The sequence below is a fragment of the Brachyistius frenatus genome, unplaced genomic scaffold (genome assembly GCF_029030835.1).
Source record: "Brachyistius frenatus isolate BFR_SWC_R1_liver_20210118 unplaced genomic scaffold, ASM2903083v1 Contig_45, whole genome shotgun sequence".
NCBI classification, from domain to species: domain Eukaryota; kingdom Metazoa; phylum Chordata; class Actinopteri; family Embiotocidae; genus Brachyistius; species Brachyistius frenatus.
The window spans coordinates 950,232-970,766 of NW_027210644.1; the positions used below are offsets into that span (position 1 = coordinate 950,232).

Consider the following 20,535-nt stretch of genomic DNA (forward strand, 5'->3'; position numbering starts at 1 on the left):
AAAACCTCTTCCAGAGTGCTCTGGACCTCAGACTGGGCCGAAGGTTCACCTTCCAACAAGACAATGACCCTAAGCACACAGCTAAAATAACAAAGGAGTGGCTTCGGAACAACTCTGTGACCACTCTTGACTGGCCCAGCCAGAGCCCTGACCTAAACCCAATTGAGCATCTCTGGAGAGACCTGAAAATGGCTGTCCACCAACGTTCACCATCCAACCTGACGGAACTGGAGAGGATCTGCAAGGAAGAATGGCAGAGGATCCCCAAATCCAGGTGTGAAAAGCTTGTTGCATCATTCCCAAGAAGACTCATGGCTGTACTAGCTCAAAAGGGTGCTTCTACTCAATACTGAGCAAAGGGTCTGAATACTTATGACCATGTGATATTTCAGTTTTTCTTTTTTAATAAATTTGCACAAATTTCTACATTTCTGTTTTTTTCTGTCAAGATGGGGTGCTGAGTGTACATTAATGAGAAATAAAATGAACTTTTTTGATTTTAGCAAATGGCTGCAATGAAACAAAGAGTGAAAAATTTAAAGGGGTCTGAATACTTTCCGTACCCACTGTATAATGAGAACTTTGTCAAACATGACCTAATCAGATGAGCTGGACATTTGTTACTCATCACTGTATGTGGAAAAAAAAAAAAAGATTTTAATATGAAAGCAAAAATCTTGACAGCATAATTTACAATGACCCAAAGAAGAAGACTTACTCCACATATTTTGTCTAATAATAGTGGTAATAGTTGAATTACAACATGGATGAAGTAATGTTATAACATGCTTAATTTAGAAAACGTATCGTCATTACATCTTACACTGCAGTTTCGTGGGTCTGTTTTGGTGTGCCAGGAAAAAGAAGAAACATGATTATTGAGTCTTGAACAGGGGAAAACTGTCAGTTGAAGACATTGAGAGGCATCTGATGAAGCTGAATGATGTGCTTTGCCGCAGGTGCGGAAGAAACAGAGAACTGCTGTGATCTCAGGAGCTCAGATGTTTATAATAGTGCCACACAAACCTCCTGTGTCACAAGTTTCAGTTTAACATGATGGTGTGCCTGTCATCAGGTCAGGATATGATTAAATTGAACTGAGGTCAATGCCTCTTAATGATGTAGTGTCATAAACTGTTTCGAACGCAGCTAAGGGGTTTTCCATCAATACAATAAAGTCAGGGAATTTGTGAGAAGCAGCATAGGACAAGATATGCAGATTTGTATTCCCTAGTGTACATAAGGTTTCAAAAATGTTGGATCCATCATTTCCCACAAGGCATATTGGGTGTGTGAGTTTGTATGTGTGTGTTGCTGAATTTATGCTTGCCTCAATGTGAAAACTCACACTGGTGGTGTATGCAGCATCGGGGTCATCCTCCAGTACTCTGGACAGCCCGAAGTCAGACACCTTACACACCAGGTTGCTGTTGACCAGGATGTTGCGGGCGGCGAGGTCTCGGTGAATGTAGCCCAGGTCAGACAGGTAGGTCATGCCTGCGGCAATGCCGCGCAACAAACCGACCAGCTGGATGACAGTAAATTGGCCGTCGTGTCTCTACAAGAAGGGAGAAGAGAAAAGTGAATGAAAGATCAGGATGGAGGTGGCGAGGAGGAGGAGTTGAGGGCAGATCAAAAACATCACGTTTTACAGCAACGGAGAAGATGAGCAGATTGATAGTAGAAGAGATTTTAATCAAGATAGAGAAGAGAGTAAAGATAAGAGAATAAAACATGGCAGGGATTTGCTTTTAAGTAATAATCTGCAGTATTATCCTACGTGCAAATACTGGAGCTGTTTGACATTGTCGATGGAACATAATGTTAAATCAACCTATATCTTCTTCAAGAAAACTTTCACATTTGCTTCTCTAAACCACTGGTGTCTTTTCTCCTGGCAACAATCCTCCAACACGCAGGAAGTATTGTCACTCTCCTGTAAACCAACAGCTATCTCCAAATCGGAAGATTTTTACCTGTTCACATAAACATAAACATGCTTTGACAATTCAGCAAACTCACAGGCTCACCACAGATTTTGGAAATCCACTGCTATCTAAATGCCCAACGCTAAAGCTTTTTGTAAGTTCCCGCGAAGTGCACAACCTGGAGACACATTGTTTTTACTGATAATTATGGTGACCATGAGAGCTCAACACACTACAGGAACACACAAATGAACAAAACACCAACAAACTGAGAACATAATCTTCACCAACTTGACAACACACATGCAGCATTTAGAAAAAAAAAATGCTTTAAATTGAGAAAACACAAGTAAATACAGAAATGTTTGCTGGGGGAACTGAAAACATTGTGTTTTCCGCATTTGTTGTTTCTGTATTTAGTTGTGTTTTCTGAATTTGTCTGCAATGTTTTTGTATTTGTGTTTTTTGTATTTGTTTGTGTTTCTGTAGTTGTGTTTTTTTGTTTGTTAGTGTTTCTTGTGTTTGTTTGTGTTTTTCTATATGTTTGGTATTTTTTGCATTCGCGTTTTCTGTATTTGTTTGCTTTCTGTGTTCTCGTTTGTTTGTCTGAGTTTTTGTGTTTGCAAAAACAATGTCGGACTCCGTAGTTTTCTCTGGACCCTTGCCTAATCGGACCAGTGATGACATGTTTAACCGCACGTAGTCACTTCATCGCTGGCTGTCGAGGTGGTGTCCCGCTAACAATGTGGGCTTCATTGGCAATTGGAACACGTTCTGGGGAAAACCTGGTCTGATCCGGAGATACGGCATCCATCCTACTTTGGATGGTGCAGCTCTTCTTTCTAGAAATATGGCCGTGTCTCTTAACAGCCCTAAAACATGACATCCCAGGGTTAAGTGCCAGGATGCAGAGTTGCAGTGTCACACACTCTTCTGCAGCTTCTTTTAGAGCTGTCACTCACCCAAAACCTTCAACATCCCATAGAGGTTGTGTCTGTTCCCAGACCACCTATATTTCAAAAATACACAAAATTCAACAAAAGATCTATCAATAAAAATGTAATACAAATTTATCCTACCAATTTAATGGATCAAAAAAAAATATGACAATTAAATGTGGACTATTAAATATCAGTTCTCTCTCGTCTAAATCTCTGTTAGTAAATTATTTGATAACCGATCATCACATTGATTTATTCTGTCTCACAGACACCTAGCTGTAGCAGAAAGAACATGTTAGTATTAATGAAGCAACTCCTCCCTGTCATATTTATTATCATATTCCTCAAGATTCTGGCCGAGGAGGAGGAGTGGCAGCCATCTTCCACTCAAGCTTATCGATTAACCCGAGACCTAAATTTAGTCGTAATTCATTTGAATCTCTGACTCTTTGTCTCTCACACCCAAATTGGAAAACACAGAAAACTATTCTATTTGTTGTTGTTTATCACCCACCTGGTCCTTATTCAGAGTTTCTAACTGAATTATTTGACTTTTTATCTGATTTAGTGCTGAGTTCAAATAAAGTGATGATAGTGGGAGACTTTAACATTCATGTTGAAGTGGACAATGACAGCCTCAGTTCAATATTCAGGTCATTATTAGACTCTATTGGTTTTTCTCAACATGTAAATAAACCCACTCACTGTGGTAACCAAACCGTCCATCTGGTTCTGTCGTATGGCATGGAAATTGAAAATTTCATCAAAACCTTAAAACCCTCTTTTGTCGGACCACTTTTTAATAAAATTTGAAGTTACAATAATGGACTTCACAGCATGTGGGAATAAATTCCATTACAGTAATTTGATGTTTGTCTGATAATGCTGTGTCCAAGTTTAAGGAAGCAATTACATGTTTATATTCTTCAATGCCATGTGCCAAAACAGTGGAAGACAGCTACGTTGACTTTAGTCCCACACAAGTGAATCATGTAGAAAACACTGCAGCCTCTCTCCGCACAGCTCTAGATAATATCGCCCCTCTGAAAAAGAGAGCAAAAAAAAAAAGACAACTGCATATTATTCATCATGAATAGAGGAAAACAAGAACAACCCCAGGTTTCTTTTCACAGCTCTGTTGAGCCGTCTATACCCTCAGCTCTCAGCAGTAACGTTTTCATCAACTTCTTCACTAATAAAATTGTTACCATTAGGGAAAGAATCAGGCAGACCCTTCCTGTCACCGTCACTGGTGTGATGTTAAGCACAGCAGCCCTGAAAGCAACTGTAGAACCAGATGTGTGCCTTGAACATTTCTCTCCTGTTGAGCTCTCTGAGCTAATCGCAATTATTTCCTCATCTGGATCATCTGCCTGTCTCTTGGATCCCATGCCGACAAAACTCCTCAAGGATGTCTTCTCTTTAATTGATACTTCCATATTAGATCAGATCGATCTGTTTCTTTCAACCGGCTATGTACCGCAGGCTTTTAAACTGGCTGTAATTAAACATTTACTTAAAATGCCTACTCTTGATTGAGCTGTTTTAGGAAACTACAGACCAATTTCCAACCTGACATTTATTTTTAAAATCCTTGAAAAAGTTGTTTCAAATCAACTCTGTGATCATTTACAAAGGAATAATCTGTTTGAAGATTTTCAGTAAGCTTTAGAGTACATGATAGCACAGAAACAGCTCTGGTGAAAGTCACAAATGATCTTCTAATAGCCTCAGACAATGGACTCGTCTCTGTACTTGTTCTTCCGGACCTCAGTGCTGCTGTTGATACAATTGTTCACATGATTTTATTACAGAGTTTGGAAAATGTTACGAAGATCAAAGGAACGACATTAGACTGGTTAAAATCCTACTTATCAGATAAATTTCAGTTTGTTCATGTCAACAATGAGTCTTCCAGACAAACAAGAGTTAGCTATGGAGTTCCACAAGGCTCAGTTTTAGGCCTAACACTTTTCACTTTCTACATGCTCCCATTAGGAGATGTCATCAGGAAGCACTGCATAAACTTTAATTGTTGTGCAGATGGCATGCAACTATATCTTTCTATAAAAACAGATGAAACAAATCTTCTGGTAAAACTTGAATAATGTCTAAAAGACATAAAGGCCTGGATGACCCAAAATGTCCTGCTACTAAATTCAGACAAAACGGAAGTTATTGTACTTGGTCCAAAAAACCTCAGAAACTCTTTCTGTAATCACTTAGTTACTCTGGATGACGTCGTCTTCGCCTCCAGCGCCACTGAGAAACCTTGGAGTCCTCTTTGATGAGGATTTGTCCTTTAGCCACCATATAAAGCAAGTCTCCTGAACTGCCTTCTTTAATTTACGTAATATTAATAAAATCAGGAAAATCCTTCCTCAGCGTGATGCAGAAAAGGTAATTCATGCATTTGTTACTTCCAGGCTGGACTATTGTAATTCCTTGTTGTTGGGATGTCCAAATTACTCGTTACTTATAGTTGATCCAAAATGCTGCAGCAAGAGCACTGATGGGATTTAGCAAGAGAGACCATATTTCTCCTGTTTTAGCTTCTCTTCATTGGCTTCCTGTTAAATCAATAATATAATTTAAAATTCTCTTGCTCACTTACAAAGCCCTGCATGACCAGGCTCCATCTTATCTCAGAGATCTTATAGAACCATATCATCCTGACAGAGCATTTCGCTCTCAGAACGCTGGCCTGCTGCGGGACCTCGTTATGCACTGACATTCTTTCCTCTCACTCTTTCATTCTCAAATATACTCTCCCGTAGTTTTTGCTTTTGTCTGTTGCCTCTCCATACAGTTCCCTCACGTAGTTTCTGTTCTTTCTTTTGCAGATGTGCCGATCATGGAGCTTCATGTTTCTACTCTGTGATTGTATGCCCCACCAACAGTTCATGTTTTATATCTCTATGCTGTCCTTTCCCCTCTCTGCTCTCCTCTCACCCCAACCGGTCGAGGCAGATGGCTTCCCACCTCTGAGCCAGGTTCTGTCGGAGGTTTCTTCCTGTTAAGAGGGAGTTTTTCCTTCCCTCTGTTGGAGGTTTTTCTCCCTTAAAGAGGAGTTTAAGTGCTTAAAGGGGAATTGTTGAATTGTTGGGTTTCTCTGTATAATGCTGTAAAGTTCTGCTGTAAGGACTTTAAATGTGTCAAGTGCCATGAAATAACCTGTGTTGTGATTTGACACTATATAAATAACATTTAATTGAAATTTTTATTATTTTCAGCTTTGTTCACAATGCAGTGCATGTCCAGCATGTTGGTAAACATATTTACTTATTGTTTACTTATGTTTTGGTTTGTCTCTTTGCATGTCTTCTTAAAGGGCGGTGCCCTGAGTTCTCAGGCAACGACAAGTTCTCCACCAACTAATCAAGAGCCACTCAAAAGAAAATAGACACAACACAAATACAGTTAAATGCACAACTGCACCACACACGAAGTGCAGTGAAAACACTTAAAATGAGACATTAGAAAATAAGGACCTATAGTGCTTAAATGTTTGTCAGTGGAAACGTTAAATACAAACCCTGAGGAAGGAGTCCAGAGAGCCATTCTCCATGTACTCTGTGATGATCATCACTGGCTTGCCTGTAGAGACAAACACAAATGTGCAGGACTGTGCTGAGCCGCATATCTGTAGGATATGGACAACTTATTTACATGCAAAAAATGATTACACTGTGCATGGTGCATGTATTGAGTAAATGCAATTGTAATTCATCTATTTCATATACTTTTTTTCCCTTTCATTTTAAGGATTAGTTCACCCAAATTTATAAAATCCATACAGTCTTCTCATCGTGTGGCCTGTGCATGCTAGTTCTACACAGGTTGTGAGCATGTAGTGTCTTCACACCAGAAATCACACGAGTATACTCAAAAGGCCAGTATGCGTATTAAAAACACTTTAGAAGGTGCTGCTCAATGTGGTAAAACATCTAAATTAATTGTGAAATGGTTTAGACACAGTTGCTGGTATAACTTGGAAGACAAACAACTAAATGTGTTTCTTTATAAAGTAATTTATCTTTCTCGCTATAAAGTTTAATATCCTAAAGCTTCACATATTGTGACTCATTTCATTTTAGCGTAAAACACAAAAGCAGGTTATATTTTTATATATACAGTGCACTGTATGAATTATTACAGTACAAGCAGACACCATACAATTTATATATGGTATGGGACTGGGACACAGCATGAATCTTCTGCTGTCAGCAACATTACAATTTAAGTGAATGGCAATTGATTTTTGAAACTCAAAGCACTGAAAAATTACATATGAAAAACTCGACAGCGTTTCTTTGTTCAGAAACAGTGTATCAGGTCTCAAATTCATAGACGTCCCACTGGAGCAGTTCCCATTAAGAATGTGGCAGCAGCACTTTTGTAATACATCATTCTCTCTGAAAAATGTTCACAGTTTTGGCTCTGGATTATTCTGTGTAACCCCAAAAGGAGGGTGTTGTTAAGTTTTTCATACCGACACATGGGTAAGTGTTAAATATGGAGATTCATTGGATGAATTGACCCTTTAAAGTTAATTATGTGACAATAATCTTTCATGGTTTGGATAAATATGAAGCACTGGCAACCTGTATTTTTAATCTGTTGGATTGGATAATTTAAGGAAAAGTTACTGTGATGTCATTATTACCAGTATTACTATCCCAATAAAGGGTTTTTGACATTATTATACTTTAAGCCTCACTATAATAGATAGAAATCACAGAAAATGAATGCTGCTTAGTATGAGGCAATAGTTGTGTATAGTCTAGACTAATAATTAGACAGAAATGTATTACATGCATGGAGCCTAAAAATGTTTTTAACATTTTACAGCAGGGGTGTAACTAAATTTCATGGTTCAGAATGTTCCTCGGTTTAGGGGTCACCATTCATTAGGCTTTCAGTACACAAGAGAAAGATTTTTGTTATTTATTTAAAAAAAAAAAAATTGACATTTTACAGTGTCTCAGTGGCTGTATACTGTAACAGTTAAGGCACTCTGATTTTGGTAGCCTATATTGTCAGTGACAAAAACGAAACAACAGAAGTAACATAAATTAGTCAACTCTCAAGAATAAATGTGACTGAAGATGACTACAACATATTCATAATTCATTTAAACTGACTATTAACTTTGTGGCGTCTCTCTAGTACTGGACACACCCATGTACATATTCAAATAGAACTGTATGTGCTACTATTACTTGCTACTGGCAGCAGTAAATTGTATCCAGGACACCAGCCAGCGGTACAGTCTCAGCTTTAGAACGCTGACTTTCTTTTTGTCAACATTTAAAGGCACAATCATTGTGTTTGAGCAAACTTTATCAGACTTGTCACTTGACAAAAAACGGCTTTGAGCATTTCAGTGTGAGTGGAGAATTTGCAAGTTTCTGGCTTCAGGAAGGCCAGTTAAATGGTGGGGTGAGTGTTTACACATTGTAGAAGACCAATGAAAACATCACAGTATGTGCCAGCTTTAAAGGCTAACCCATTAGCCTGGCATGCTATAACTGATACTGTAGATAACAAGTGGTGTGCTGTCAAACACTCTGAATTTCTGTTCTGGGAACTTGAGAGCGAGGACATAAAAATATTATTTTGAGAGTAACTGTTTTGTGTATATGTATATCTCAAACAGTTCATGTCGAATACAGGTGCCATTACACCCCTACTTTATAGGAAATAATTCATTATGCTGACGGATAGTTTTAGCAGCAGCTTACTGTGGGTCACCACCCCCTCCAGGCGGATGACGTTGGGGTGGTCGAATTGGGCCATGATGGATGCCTCGGCCAGGAAGTCCCTCTTCTGCTTCTCTGTGTATCCTGCCTTCAGGGTCTTCAGTGCCACTGGGATGTCTCGTTTCCCCGGAAGCCTCATCCGGCCATAACACACCTCCCCAAACTCCCCTGAACACATGGCAGAGGAACAGCCCAATGCAGCACTTCAAACACATCCAATCGTAACGATATCCCACTGTACTGAATATGCAGTGCACTCAAGTGTACCCCCACCTCCTCTTAAGCAATTTGTGTAAATGAGACTGTGTCAGTTAATTTTCCAGGTTAGATAAGAGAAAGAAATCCTCTTATAACTGTCCACACATACTGTATGTGCAAAAACTGCAGTTAGCTATTTACCCATTCATTCTTATGTTTGGTGCAGAAGAACTTTATGTGTGATTGCTGTTCTATACTTTATATTTCTCTACCTGGCTGCAGCAGTCATATGTAACAGTGTATTGTGAAGCTGACAGTGTTAGTATTCCCGGCCTGTCTGAGGAGCTTTGATTGACAGCCCCACGTAACGCTCTGATTCCGCTCTTCTATCCTCCTCTCTGCTGCACACCATAGCCTTTACACCGGCCAATGATTTTAAGTTAGCTTAGCCAATGATTCTCACCGTGTGTGTGTGCGTGTGTGTCTCTGTTTGTGTGAGCGCACACAAGTTCATGGTTTTACCTGAACCAATGATTTTCTCTATTTTTATCCTGGAAGCTTCAATTTCTCGGGCAAACTCGTGGACCGCCTGGCAGGGGTCCTCGTACGTGTGTGGGTCGATATAAAACCTCGCATCAGGGAATGACACTAAGATAAACAACATTAGCATTTGGTCACATCTCGGAGAATGAGAGCAACATCACATCTGAGCCCCTGTCACCGGTGTGTGCAGGGAAAACCTGATGAAAGTGGAGGAAATGACTGGGAGAGAGGAGCGGACAGAGGGAGGGAGAGGATAAAATGCATGTAAGGAAGGTGTACATTCTCCTGTAATCACTCAGAGCCTGATGGAAATTGTTTGCTCCGAGGATGAACTTTATTGCACAGCGATGAAAATGCGACCTCTTTGAGGAATGCCATCTAATCTATTATTGGTAATAATTGAGGAATGAGTCAAACATACCGTGACCATTCTGGTAATGCATCTTCTCCTCATCAGAATCCTGGAAGGCTTTGCTATAGCCACAGTGTCTATACAAAGCACACACACAGACACACACACACACACACACACACACACACACACACACACACACACACACACACACACACACACACACACACACACACACACACACACACACACACACACACACACACACACACACACACACACACACACACACACACACACACACACACACACACACATAAACATACAGAGGGATGAGTACAGGACAATAGTGGAAAACTTGACAGCTCATAATCAATAATTGTTCATGATCAATCATGAACTTCAACTGTTCATCACTTAGTGACTCTCCATGTTATCTAGGTTTTCAATTGATAACAGTGGAAACAGAAGGAGGTAAAAAAAAAAAAAACACAGATGAACTTAAAGTCCAACCAAAAGACATTTTCGCATTTACCTCCCAGTGCTATCTAGCCTGCAGATTGTTTTTTATTGTGTTTATCAGTCCATCAAGCCATTTGAGTTTTCTCCTGCTATGCCAATACAATACAGTGGAGGCGTATGAAATGTTGCTTGTGAATAATTTTTTTTATTCCATTAGAAATAACTTTTGTTTTTATACAGTGGTCCTTTATATTTGTTTGGTCAAGGTTTTCTATGATTATTTATGTGCTGTATCTGTAAAATAATTAGCATCAATACTCATGTTAAAAAGGGATAGTAAAGACATCCCAGAAGGACATTTAGGTGACAACAGGAAACATTATTTCACACTTACAAAAAATAAAAGTTACAACCTGTGGCTTTAGGGTTTATGTTCATCTCCGGCTGATGTTTAGCTCATGTACAGTAAAGATCCTAGTTTTCCAGTATGTTAAAAGAATGTGTAATACAACAGTGAGTGACAAGCGCGTGTAATTGAGAGGCACTTAAGTGCTGAATGCACTCAGAGGGCTTCCTGTGCTGCAGTTGTTTGGCATGGACAGTGTTGGAGAAGCTACTCTGAAACTGGAGCGAGTGAAGAACAAGAGACGCGTCTTTTGAAGTAGTGAACTTACAGTGAGACTACCTCTTGGTTAAAAGTGACAAGTGATAGTATAAGCTCCTGAAAAAGTACCTTTACATACTAAACCTATTATTTTGCGACAAAGTGTTGTTCCTGCCTAACACTTGAATGTTCCAATTAATTTGTTTCTTCAAACATTAAACCAATTGCCTGAGATGTCCTTTACATTCAAGCCAAACCAGTTCACACAATGATGATTAAACCTATCACAGGCAGGTACAACTTTAGATTCTTAGTAGGCTATACAACGTTTTTAAATCTGGTCTGTTAAGATACTCCTACACTTGTTGAGTGAATACATACTGAACATACTTTATGGGCAGAGCATGAGCACCAGAGGCTCCTACTGGACAAGCCGGCTAACTTCTGGTTCGCCCTATGCTAACTTGACACGGGATAAACTAATTTAATTGTATGGCTTTCCAGCTGTGTGGCTTGACTTTCCAAATCTTACTGGACTGAATGAAAACATAAAAATGATCTAGAGGTCTCCCTGCTACCATGTTACCAATCTCTTTATAGTATACTTTTGGTATACTTTATTAAAATATCATTTAGTCAGTACAACAGAACTATTTGAGGTCCTCAACCATCTACCGTGGTGTGTAAACAGTAAAACTGTCTCTGATATTTTCTGTCATTAGAATTTTTTTCATATTTGAATCTGTAAATTGACCTGTGGCCCATCTCCCTAAACCTGAACACTGGCGATGCCTTTTTTTCTTCTAATTTCCTGAAACTATATGCTGTAATTTTGCAGTCACGATAGCACGATCTTAGATAACAACTTTAAGTCCTCTTACTTATTTTTTTTTCTCCTTAAACAGAATGGAAATGAAAAACTTAATATGCACTCAAGTGTGAATAAATGAATTGCAATGAAATTAATTATTTGGTGCAGTACTACAGAGATATAAGTAGAAGACATTAAAATGGGGTTGTGGGGTTGGGCTGATGGGATAAGTGAGAACTTTTGGCTTGCAAGCTACTGGACATGCATCAACATAATTAAATCCACTATGAGGTGGAAATTACAAGTTAAGAAATTAGCTAAATAAGACAGGGAGGGTGAGGAGCATTAGCTTTCAGATGTTTTTCCTACATAGACTATCATCATTATTACAGCATGCAGACTATTTGTGCACCCTACATTACATTAACAAACTAAAAGTATTTTAGCTTCTAAAACAGGCTAAAAAGAGATCCTTTCCCGTTTCACAATTGTCTTTACTTAGATCACAACTTTTGTCTCATTTTACTTGCAGGCAATACTATGTGTGGCAAAAACAGGGAAAAATACAGTGCACACGGGGGATTCGATCACAAGCAACATTACACAGAGAGAGGCACGGTAGAGTAGTGTAAAAAAGTGTTCCACACACAGCAGCGAGGGGTAGTGTGGTAAAGTGTAGCCTTGCCGTTTCCTGCAGATGAAGATGGCCAGAAAGGTGACCAGGCCAGACACCAGGGCCATGCAGATCCAGATGATGGTCATGGTGTTGTAACGAAGAGGAGCTGCAGATACACACAAACACACTGTGTTAGCCGAGGAGGAGCTGCCACCAACAGTCGAGAGCTTGCAGTTTACACTGACACAGACACTGGCAAACACAGACGGCAGGTAGAGTGTACTTAGCTAAACAAGATAAACAGGAATTTGGAGCTTCATTAAAGAGCCACGTATCATCCTGCATATCATTATGGCCTGCTTGCATTTTGAAAGTCTGTCACATTATGGGTCGGAAACATTCAGCTAATGTTGTCATATATTCTGATACATTGAATGTTGTCCCAAGTGATTAGGTCTACACTGTTATAAACAGCTACAAACAAATACAAACAAAATTATGTCAAGTATTTAGTTATTGAATGAACAACATATTATAATGCACAATGAAGAATATAAGTCGCCATTGACAGTAAATCAAAAAGCCAGAGTCAAGGTAATATAATCTAAAATGAACCAACAGGACAATGAGCTTTGTAGTTAGTGGGACAGCTGGCCAACAGCATGTGGGGGCTCAGAGAGAGAGAATTTCATCACTTTGAAAGGTGGAAGATACAAATCCATCTAATCACAGTTTGAGCCCATTGGATGTCTATCAAGATGTCAAATGCAAATATCTAAGATGTGAAGCTCCTTGTGACAGAAGACCACATGTTTAGTACAATTTCACAGAAAAACACGGCTACGTTTTGTAGTCTGTAAAAGCCAGAATTTTATTTGCAAACTAGTTGTGCTTGCAGGAGTTAACTGGTCTGTTTTTATTTCTTTTCATGCATTTCACAAACAAAATTAAATTCAATAAAACTTTGATTTTGGTATCAGAACAGCCGGCACACAAAATAATGTTATTAGTTGTCAAAAGCGCAATTTTATCAGCTTGGCAAAACTGAACATTTAATGACTGCATATAGCATAATAAATGTGGGTAATGAAATTTGAAACAATTTCAAAACACTGGCAATATAATAACCTGCTTATAAAGTAATGATAATATATTAATATCTTATAGCATTTTGTGATTGTTATTATATTAACATTTTAGATACAGTTTCTTCATGAAATATGATAATGGTCGGTTGTGACAGATAAAATACATGTGAAGTGTTTTATGGCACTTTTAATAACCATACACTCTAACACGACTTTTTTCACCTAAAAGGGAGGTAGTGTCAATGAGATGGGAAGCCAGTGAGGGATGAATTGCTAGTTTTTGCTCTTGGAGGGCTAATAATGGAGGACTTTGTGGAAGGACTCTATATGAGTAGGCACAGTAGGCCTCCTGATGCAAAAAGGCATCGGTAAGGACACATATATATATACTTACCATGCAAAACGTTAGTGCATAATTAATTACAAATATTTAATACATTGTATGCAGTTTCCACACTGACTGCAGTTAGTGCATAATTAATTACAAATATTTAATACATTGTATGCAGTTTCCACACTGACTGCAGCTAGTCCATTAATAATGTCTACAAGGTCTGAAAAATACAACATATTCATGGCATAAAATCAAAAGAAATTAGAAAGGTTTCAGTGTAAATGTGTTAAGGCCCTACCAACAGCCTGTTTTAAAAAAAATTGGATGATGGAACAATGAATTCTAACTTTGTGTGAGGAAATGGGAGCTTGCACAAGGATATGATAATGGCATGGGTATGTTAGTCACTACTGATTGGTTAGGGCAGAGCATACTCCCCCTTCACACATTAAATGGCCAACAGGAATATGATGTCCGACTGATAAATGAAGTAACAAGACTAGCCACACTAGGTTTGTGAAACTACACTTACCAATGGTGGGGTTTTCTGGCTAAATATTAACATGGGTGTTTACTAGGTAACATGATTCTAGGCCATACTGTACAAAACACAAATAAGGCTGATGTAAATGTCATTAGTTTATCTAGGTATTTGGCAAAGGTGAACAATGGGGAAGTACCTTAAACAGTAATGTTTCCAACAGCTACTTGATGCTCACTCCAAAATGTCGTGATTGACTCAGAGAGCCTCAACTTAACTCTAGAAATGCTAAGTTAATCACATTTTTTTCAAGAAGTTATGATGGTCTTTATTGATAAATTCAAGTCACCTAATACATCTGTGGAAGGGCACTTTTGAAGTTAATTTGTTGGTAAGATTTGAGGGCTTAAAGAAGGATTTCATGTCTATTGATTGACAGCTGCCATTAATAGTTCCTTTGACTGCTGCTCTTGAGTTCATCCAATTAAAATGTATGGATATAGCACCAGACCACGACATTAGTAATCTCAGGGCACCTAAAATAATGTCCTTACAACAGAACCTTACAATGTTATAGAGGGGAACCCAGCAATTCAACAGTTCCCACATGGGCAACAAAAGGAAAGAAAAACTTCCTTTAAACAGAAAGAAACCTCCAACAGAAGGGGAGAACAGAACCACCTGGAGAACGGAGGCAGAACAGAACAGAAAATAATAAACACTGGGCAGGTCTGTGGGCCCAGTAACCACAGATCAGAAACATAAAGTTCTAGGGGCCAGAGACACCTGTAGAAAAAGCACAAACTCTTCTGAACTTGTCCTGTCTCCAGCTTTTGGAGCTTCTGTTTAAATAATAAACCGTTATTTTCCTTCAGACTCACAGTTGTCATGGTTTGGCTTGTGTAGTTGTTGTTTGATTTGCTTTCCTGTATCACTCCCACTTCCCAAAAATGTTCCCCTGTATCTGTCTATCTCTATATCATTCCATGCTCAGTCCCATTATTAAATGGGACTTCCACCCACCACAGGTCCACCGTCTCTGTCTCTCTCCATGCCTGGTCTCCTGCCTGCCACGCCCAACTAACCTGTTCTCAGTTTTCCAGTCTGCCCCAGCGGTAGTCACTCTGCAAACTTCAAGTCAGTATATACTCCCCTTCAGTCATTCCTTGCTGCTGGAATATTAAAGTCAGAACCTTCATGTCAAGTCTTTGTACCAAGCCTTCATGTAGGTCTTCACCTTAAGTCTTCATTGTTCAGAGCTAAACTTTGGGTTTCTCTGTACCTTTGCTTGTTAGCCAAGCATTTTACCTTCATGTGTCCTGTTTAGACTTACTACTTTGTTTTTACCGTTTTGGAGTTCATCAGCCCAGTTTTTGTAATCCCAACCTTGGTTGTAAAGCCATTATCGACAACCTGCCTCTATGTTGTGTGCTTGGGTCCTCCTTCTTAACGTGAACCGTGAACTGAAACTAACCAATATATTGGTATGTTTGAAGTTTATCCTTGAGTACGATACCTACCCTGTGAGCACAATGAGATTTCAGCAGCTAACGTTGGACTACGTGGACCATGGCTTTCCAGTAATCTAGTTTTGCTTTTGTCTGAGGGAGCTGGGCAGGGGGCACTGTGAAAGGCAACACCCTTTCATCCTGCCTCAGAGTAGAAAAAAACCTTAGTGCCAACCATAAGTAGCAACTCTGAGCATCAAACCAACTCTAATTCAAACCAATGAGTGACGTCACAACTAAGCGGGTCCATCGTTATATAGAGTCTATGTTACAGTATTTGGTTATAGTCTCAAATATTAAACAATCTAAATGTTTTAATATAATTCTGAACATGTGTCTGGATTCCATAGCTGTCAAGATATTTAATTCCGAACCAAAGATGTCAACTTCATGGTAGTGTTACATAAAAAAAAGTCTGGTACAAGATCAGTAGGTTTCATCCTCTGGGAACCATGAATTTGTGCAAAATGTCACCTGGATCCATTTCGTAGTTATTTCTGTTTGGATCAAAGTGGTGAACTGATCCCCCAGTAGTCTGATTCATCTAAGCAAGAGACTGTTAGGCGTTACCCAGGCTTCGGCACAACTTAGCTGTGAATTTACATCGTTCACAGCTGGGAATAGACATGACTCTGTGCCGGAAAAAAGGCTGTTTTTCATAAACTTTTGGACATATTGATTACTCAGCATGTTGGCTTGTGGGATGTGTGCAGTCCTCTTGTTTTTAGAGTATGAAGATGAATCAGTATCAGGAGGAGGAGAGTCGGGGTCCAGTGAATAGCAGAATGAAGGGAGACTATTAGTCAGTGAAACAGCGCTGGGATTCCTGCCAGGCAGGAGGTTGGGCTTTTCAGACCTAGACTCTGCTCTGCACGTTAACTGCCAAATCCCCCATTAGGAAAGAAAAAAAAAGGTTATTATTATTTTAGTAACTTTCTGTGTTGTTTTTGCCTCAGGTGGACAGATGTATGAAGACTTCTACCCCAGACAGTATTGTGTTCAGCTGTTTGAAACCAGGATAGGCTGCAGTTTTGCTGACAGGGATGACCCTCTAACGAAGCAAAGATCAATGGAACAGAGGGATGGACTGGGGTGGTTTTCGGCCTCACTGAAACCCAAACCTCTCCAGCCTTGGACCATGCTGTGCAGTCTTAGAGAAGATTCCTATGCCAGGTCTTTTGATAGAACAAACTGTTGTTTCTGGACTTTTTCCAACATAAAAAACAACATACAAGTGCTAAGGGGGTTCCTGTGGCTCATGGCAGGCAGGAGGTTTTACCCAAGAGTTCAATGATACACTATGCCTTCTTTCAGTTGATTTGTTCATTATAGACCAGCACACAAACCTGCTTTCCCGGTCTGAATCTCTATGTTCTGGCTGAAGCGTCCGCTGCCTGCTGATGTTCTGGCTCGGACCTGAAAGATGTATTTGGTGCCCGGCTTCAGCCCCGATACTCGGGCGGTGGTGTTTTTAGACTTCAGAGTAGAGTAACTTTGCTCTTCATTATCCTGTGTGACACACAAACATATTCAAATGACTAGGACTATAAAGATTGGAGTGATGTAAGGAGGTAAAGATGAATTATGTCTTTAATATCTCTGAGAGTATGAAGCCATCATTGGTTCGCCACAAATTAATGAGCCTGGCTCCTTTATGGTAGTATTATTTCAAAAAATAATTTTGCAATCATTCAATGCAATGTAATTAATTTCAAAAGAACAAATCCAATATAATAAACAGTACATATGAAAACAAAACTATATCAACATACACTGAATATGACTTTCTGCTAAAATGCAATATATGCTGTAGTTAGTTTGGTACCAAGTCAAATGCAATATCCTGAGAATGTGATGGTACTTGTTTAAATAATGTGCTGGTGATGGACAATAACAACAAAATGTGAAATGGTGGTGGCAAGTGCAGATGCAGCAACAGGTCAAGCATCTGTTAAAAACAGGCATCTGGATCTGTACACACAATACACGGTAAGTGAGTTACAATTGTTAACTTGATTTTAATAACTTATTATTTGTGAACCATGACAGCTGATGAAGACGGCTCACAGAGGCTAACTTTGCTTGTAGCAATAGCTCATACCATGAGCTCTGGGCTGCGCATAATGTCATGTCATTACCATTCAGTCTGCCAAAATATAACGTAATATGTGTATGTGTGTGTGTGTGTGTGTGTGTGTGTGTTGGCAACTTGTGTGTGCAGCAGATTTTTAAACACAAGTGTATAATGAAAACCTATTATTTGATTGATTGATTTTCAGTATTTCTTTTTGGATCATAATATTGGCACCAAAAACCAAATTTTGGGTATTGTGACATTCTTTAACTGTATACTATAAACTAAATAAAAACAAATACATTCTACGTGCAGCGCAGTTTGTCAGGTGCTAGTTCCAAAGAGTTTGGATGGTTAAATTGCTTCCACAATAAAAGTGCAGTGTTTGGCTGCATGTGATTTACGAATTGTTAGGTTAGAGTTGACCATATTATTATAGTGCTTTTGGGAATAATGGCAGTGTCCCTTATACTTTATGATCACATAAATCAAATGATTAAATGGGGTAACTGTGCGTCCAATCACTTAACCAGTGTTTTATGAGCTATCCAAAACTTTCGTCTATCCCAACTGTGTACCCCATTGTTTAACCAGTCAGGTCATTTGTCTCAGGGATTAAAGGACAATACACATATATTCTTCAAACCAGTAATTCAAAACACATCAATGGACTCAAATCCAAATAGATGATTCTGCTACTATACGTCTTTACTAAAGCACGGAATGTGTCAATCTTTCAAACTTCATTCCTGTTTGTAGTAACATTTGCAACAAACTACAGGGAGCAGCTGATTTTAGGAAATTATTGAGCCTTTTTGGAAATGAAACTACATATTTGTGAGCCATTTTTCAAGACGAGGTACCAGAACCATTGGGCTTCAGGCTCACCCATGCAGACTTGGTGAAGTTGTAAAAAATAATGCGGTGAACTTTTCATTGGATTTGTTGAAATTAAGAAAAATAGAGACCGGTTTTATCCTGTAAGTGTCTTTAAAGAAGGTAAAAGAGCTCTACCAACACTATTTATTCTTGACAATCTTGTTTTAAGTAGCAGATTTGGGGAAGGCCATGCTGGGCATTGTTATCATTAATGAATACAACCTGATCTGCCAGTCAGACGTAATTAGCCGGCAATTACCTCAGATATGTTTTGATGTGCTTTTATCATCCAGAAAAACGACAGGTACTTTGGAAAGTGTTTGTCTTAATCTTGTTTCTTTTCAGACAGTAGCTTTAGTTATGGTGTAGCTCTGTCTACCTGCCATGGAACGTTTTATCATGTACATACTCATTACAAAGGGGATGCATTTATTGTTTTGAAAGAACATTATTTTTGTCTCTATTAGCAATAAAGGTCATCATTGTCATCATTGATATCCACTTAGTTTCCTTCCGCCTGCGAAAACATCTTTGCAAACTTAATTCAGAGATACTTTGTATGAAGGGAGAATAACTTCAACAAAAACAAGTTACAAGGTGCATCCAAACAGCAGAATATGTGAATCATTCATGTGTCCTTAGGTAGGACAAAAGCCTAATTATGAGGAAGTGCTTGGTGCATAAGACACTTTTTTAGTCTTCATCGTCCTCAGCTGGTGAGGTTCTGAATCTGCTGCCGCCCTCGCTGTGTGACTCATTGTTGTTTTAGTACAGTGCTATAGAAACCTTAAGAAAGCATATTGCTGACTTGTCCACTTCAAATCCCCCACAGGCGGCTTGCCCCCTGAGCGAGGCCAGATTAAGACACTAGCGCAAGAGACGAGCTAATCCTTCAGCACTCCCTACACCACTCTGGTTGTTTGGCTATGAGACTGTCGGCTCCCAGGCCGCTCCCCTGCAATTAGCTGATTTCTATCACCACACACACCCACACACATCTCCCCATGCGGACGTGCACGCACACAATCGTAGCAATTAGCTCGTCGCGAGGCTTATGCGCCTGCCAGCCGCTTGCTGTCACTGTCACTTTCGCTAAGTTGGAATCTACACCGTCTCATCCTGCGTCTTGCTCTCCCTCTCTCGACCCCCATTTCCTTTCAATTAGCTGAGCTGCCAGCAGGATATTTTTCTTGGATTAAGTTATCCAGAGTTTATCCAACCGCCACTCCGCTGCATTCTCAATATCTTAGCTCAGCTTAGTCGCAGCCGTTTGAAGACAATGAGCCTACAGGTAGAGGAGACTGTGTCACTTCATTTCCTTCCTAAGCTGCCTAAATGGTTTCATATTTGTTATTTTTGGAAAACAAACAAAATATGTTGACATAACCCTTAAACAAAACGCTGCAGAATGTGTTTTTTTGGGCCATTTTTTAGATGCAGCAGTTAGTTGAATACCTTCTCATAGTATTTGATGTCGTACTCCAGGATTACTCCGTTGGGCCGATTGGGTTCATGCCACAGCAGAGTCACGCTGTTCTGACTGGTGTTCTCCTGGCGGATCGCTAACACTTCAGAAGGGGCTGCACAAGAAACAGGGGAGATTACTGCTTTGTCAGATAATATGTAGTTTCACAGTGACAAATAAAAAGTATGAGAACCAGCAGAAAAATCCTGTTTCTACAGAAACTGGTTTTCAAACAGCGTTGATTTTAACACCTCTACGCTAACTAGTATATTACATTTTTGCCAACAAATCTCCCGGAATCTGACACTAAACCTTTAACTTTACTCTCGACAAACCGAAGTCATATTTTGAATGGACATAAGGTATCCTGACTTGGTAAACAAAATAATTTTAGGAATTTGAATATATGGTAAATGCTTTGATTTTTCTTAGAACAGCCTCTTCAGTGCTGTTCAGTGCAGACCTGGGTGCAATCTACAGCACTAAATA

The 20,535-nt window shown here is 39.3% G+C and overlaps 1 protein-coding gene across 4 annotated transcripts in view; it reads right to left on the bottom strand.

The window, feature by feature from the left end:
* Window positions 1-20,535, bottom strand: part of epha8 (eph receptor A8) — a 115,580-nt gene that overhangs the window by 8,845 nt on the left and 86,200 nt on the right. The window contains exons 9-16 of one of the 4 annotated variants that reach the window (XM_069703222.1): window positions 20,037-20,161; window positions 16,975-17,137; window positions 12,287-12,383; window positions 9,794-9,861; window positions 9,352-9,477; window positions 8,614-8,799; window positions 6,405-6,466; window positions 1,349-1,558 (exon numbers count right to left, since the gene is read on the bottom strand). In XM_069703222.1, the coding sequence (XP_069559323.1) occupies window positions 1,349-1,558; window positions 6,405-6,466; window positions 8,614-8,799; window positions 9,352-9,477; window positions 9,794-9,861; window positions 12,287-12,383; window positions 16,975-17,137; window positions 20,037-20,161 (1,037 nt within the window). Of the gene's footprint in view, window positions 1-1,330; window positions 1,559-6,404; window positions 6,467-8,613; window positions 8,800-9,351; window positions 9,478-9,793; window positions 9,862-12,250; window positions 12,384-16,974; window positions 17,138-20,036; window positions 20,162-20,535 lie in introns of all 4 variants that reach the window. The other 3 variants (XM_069703221.1, XM_069703220.1, XM_069703219.1) reach the window with 3 other exon arrangements.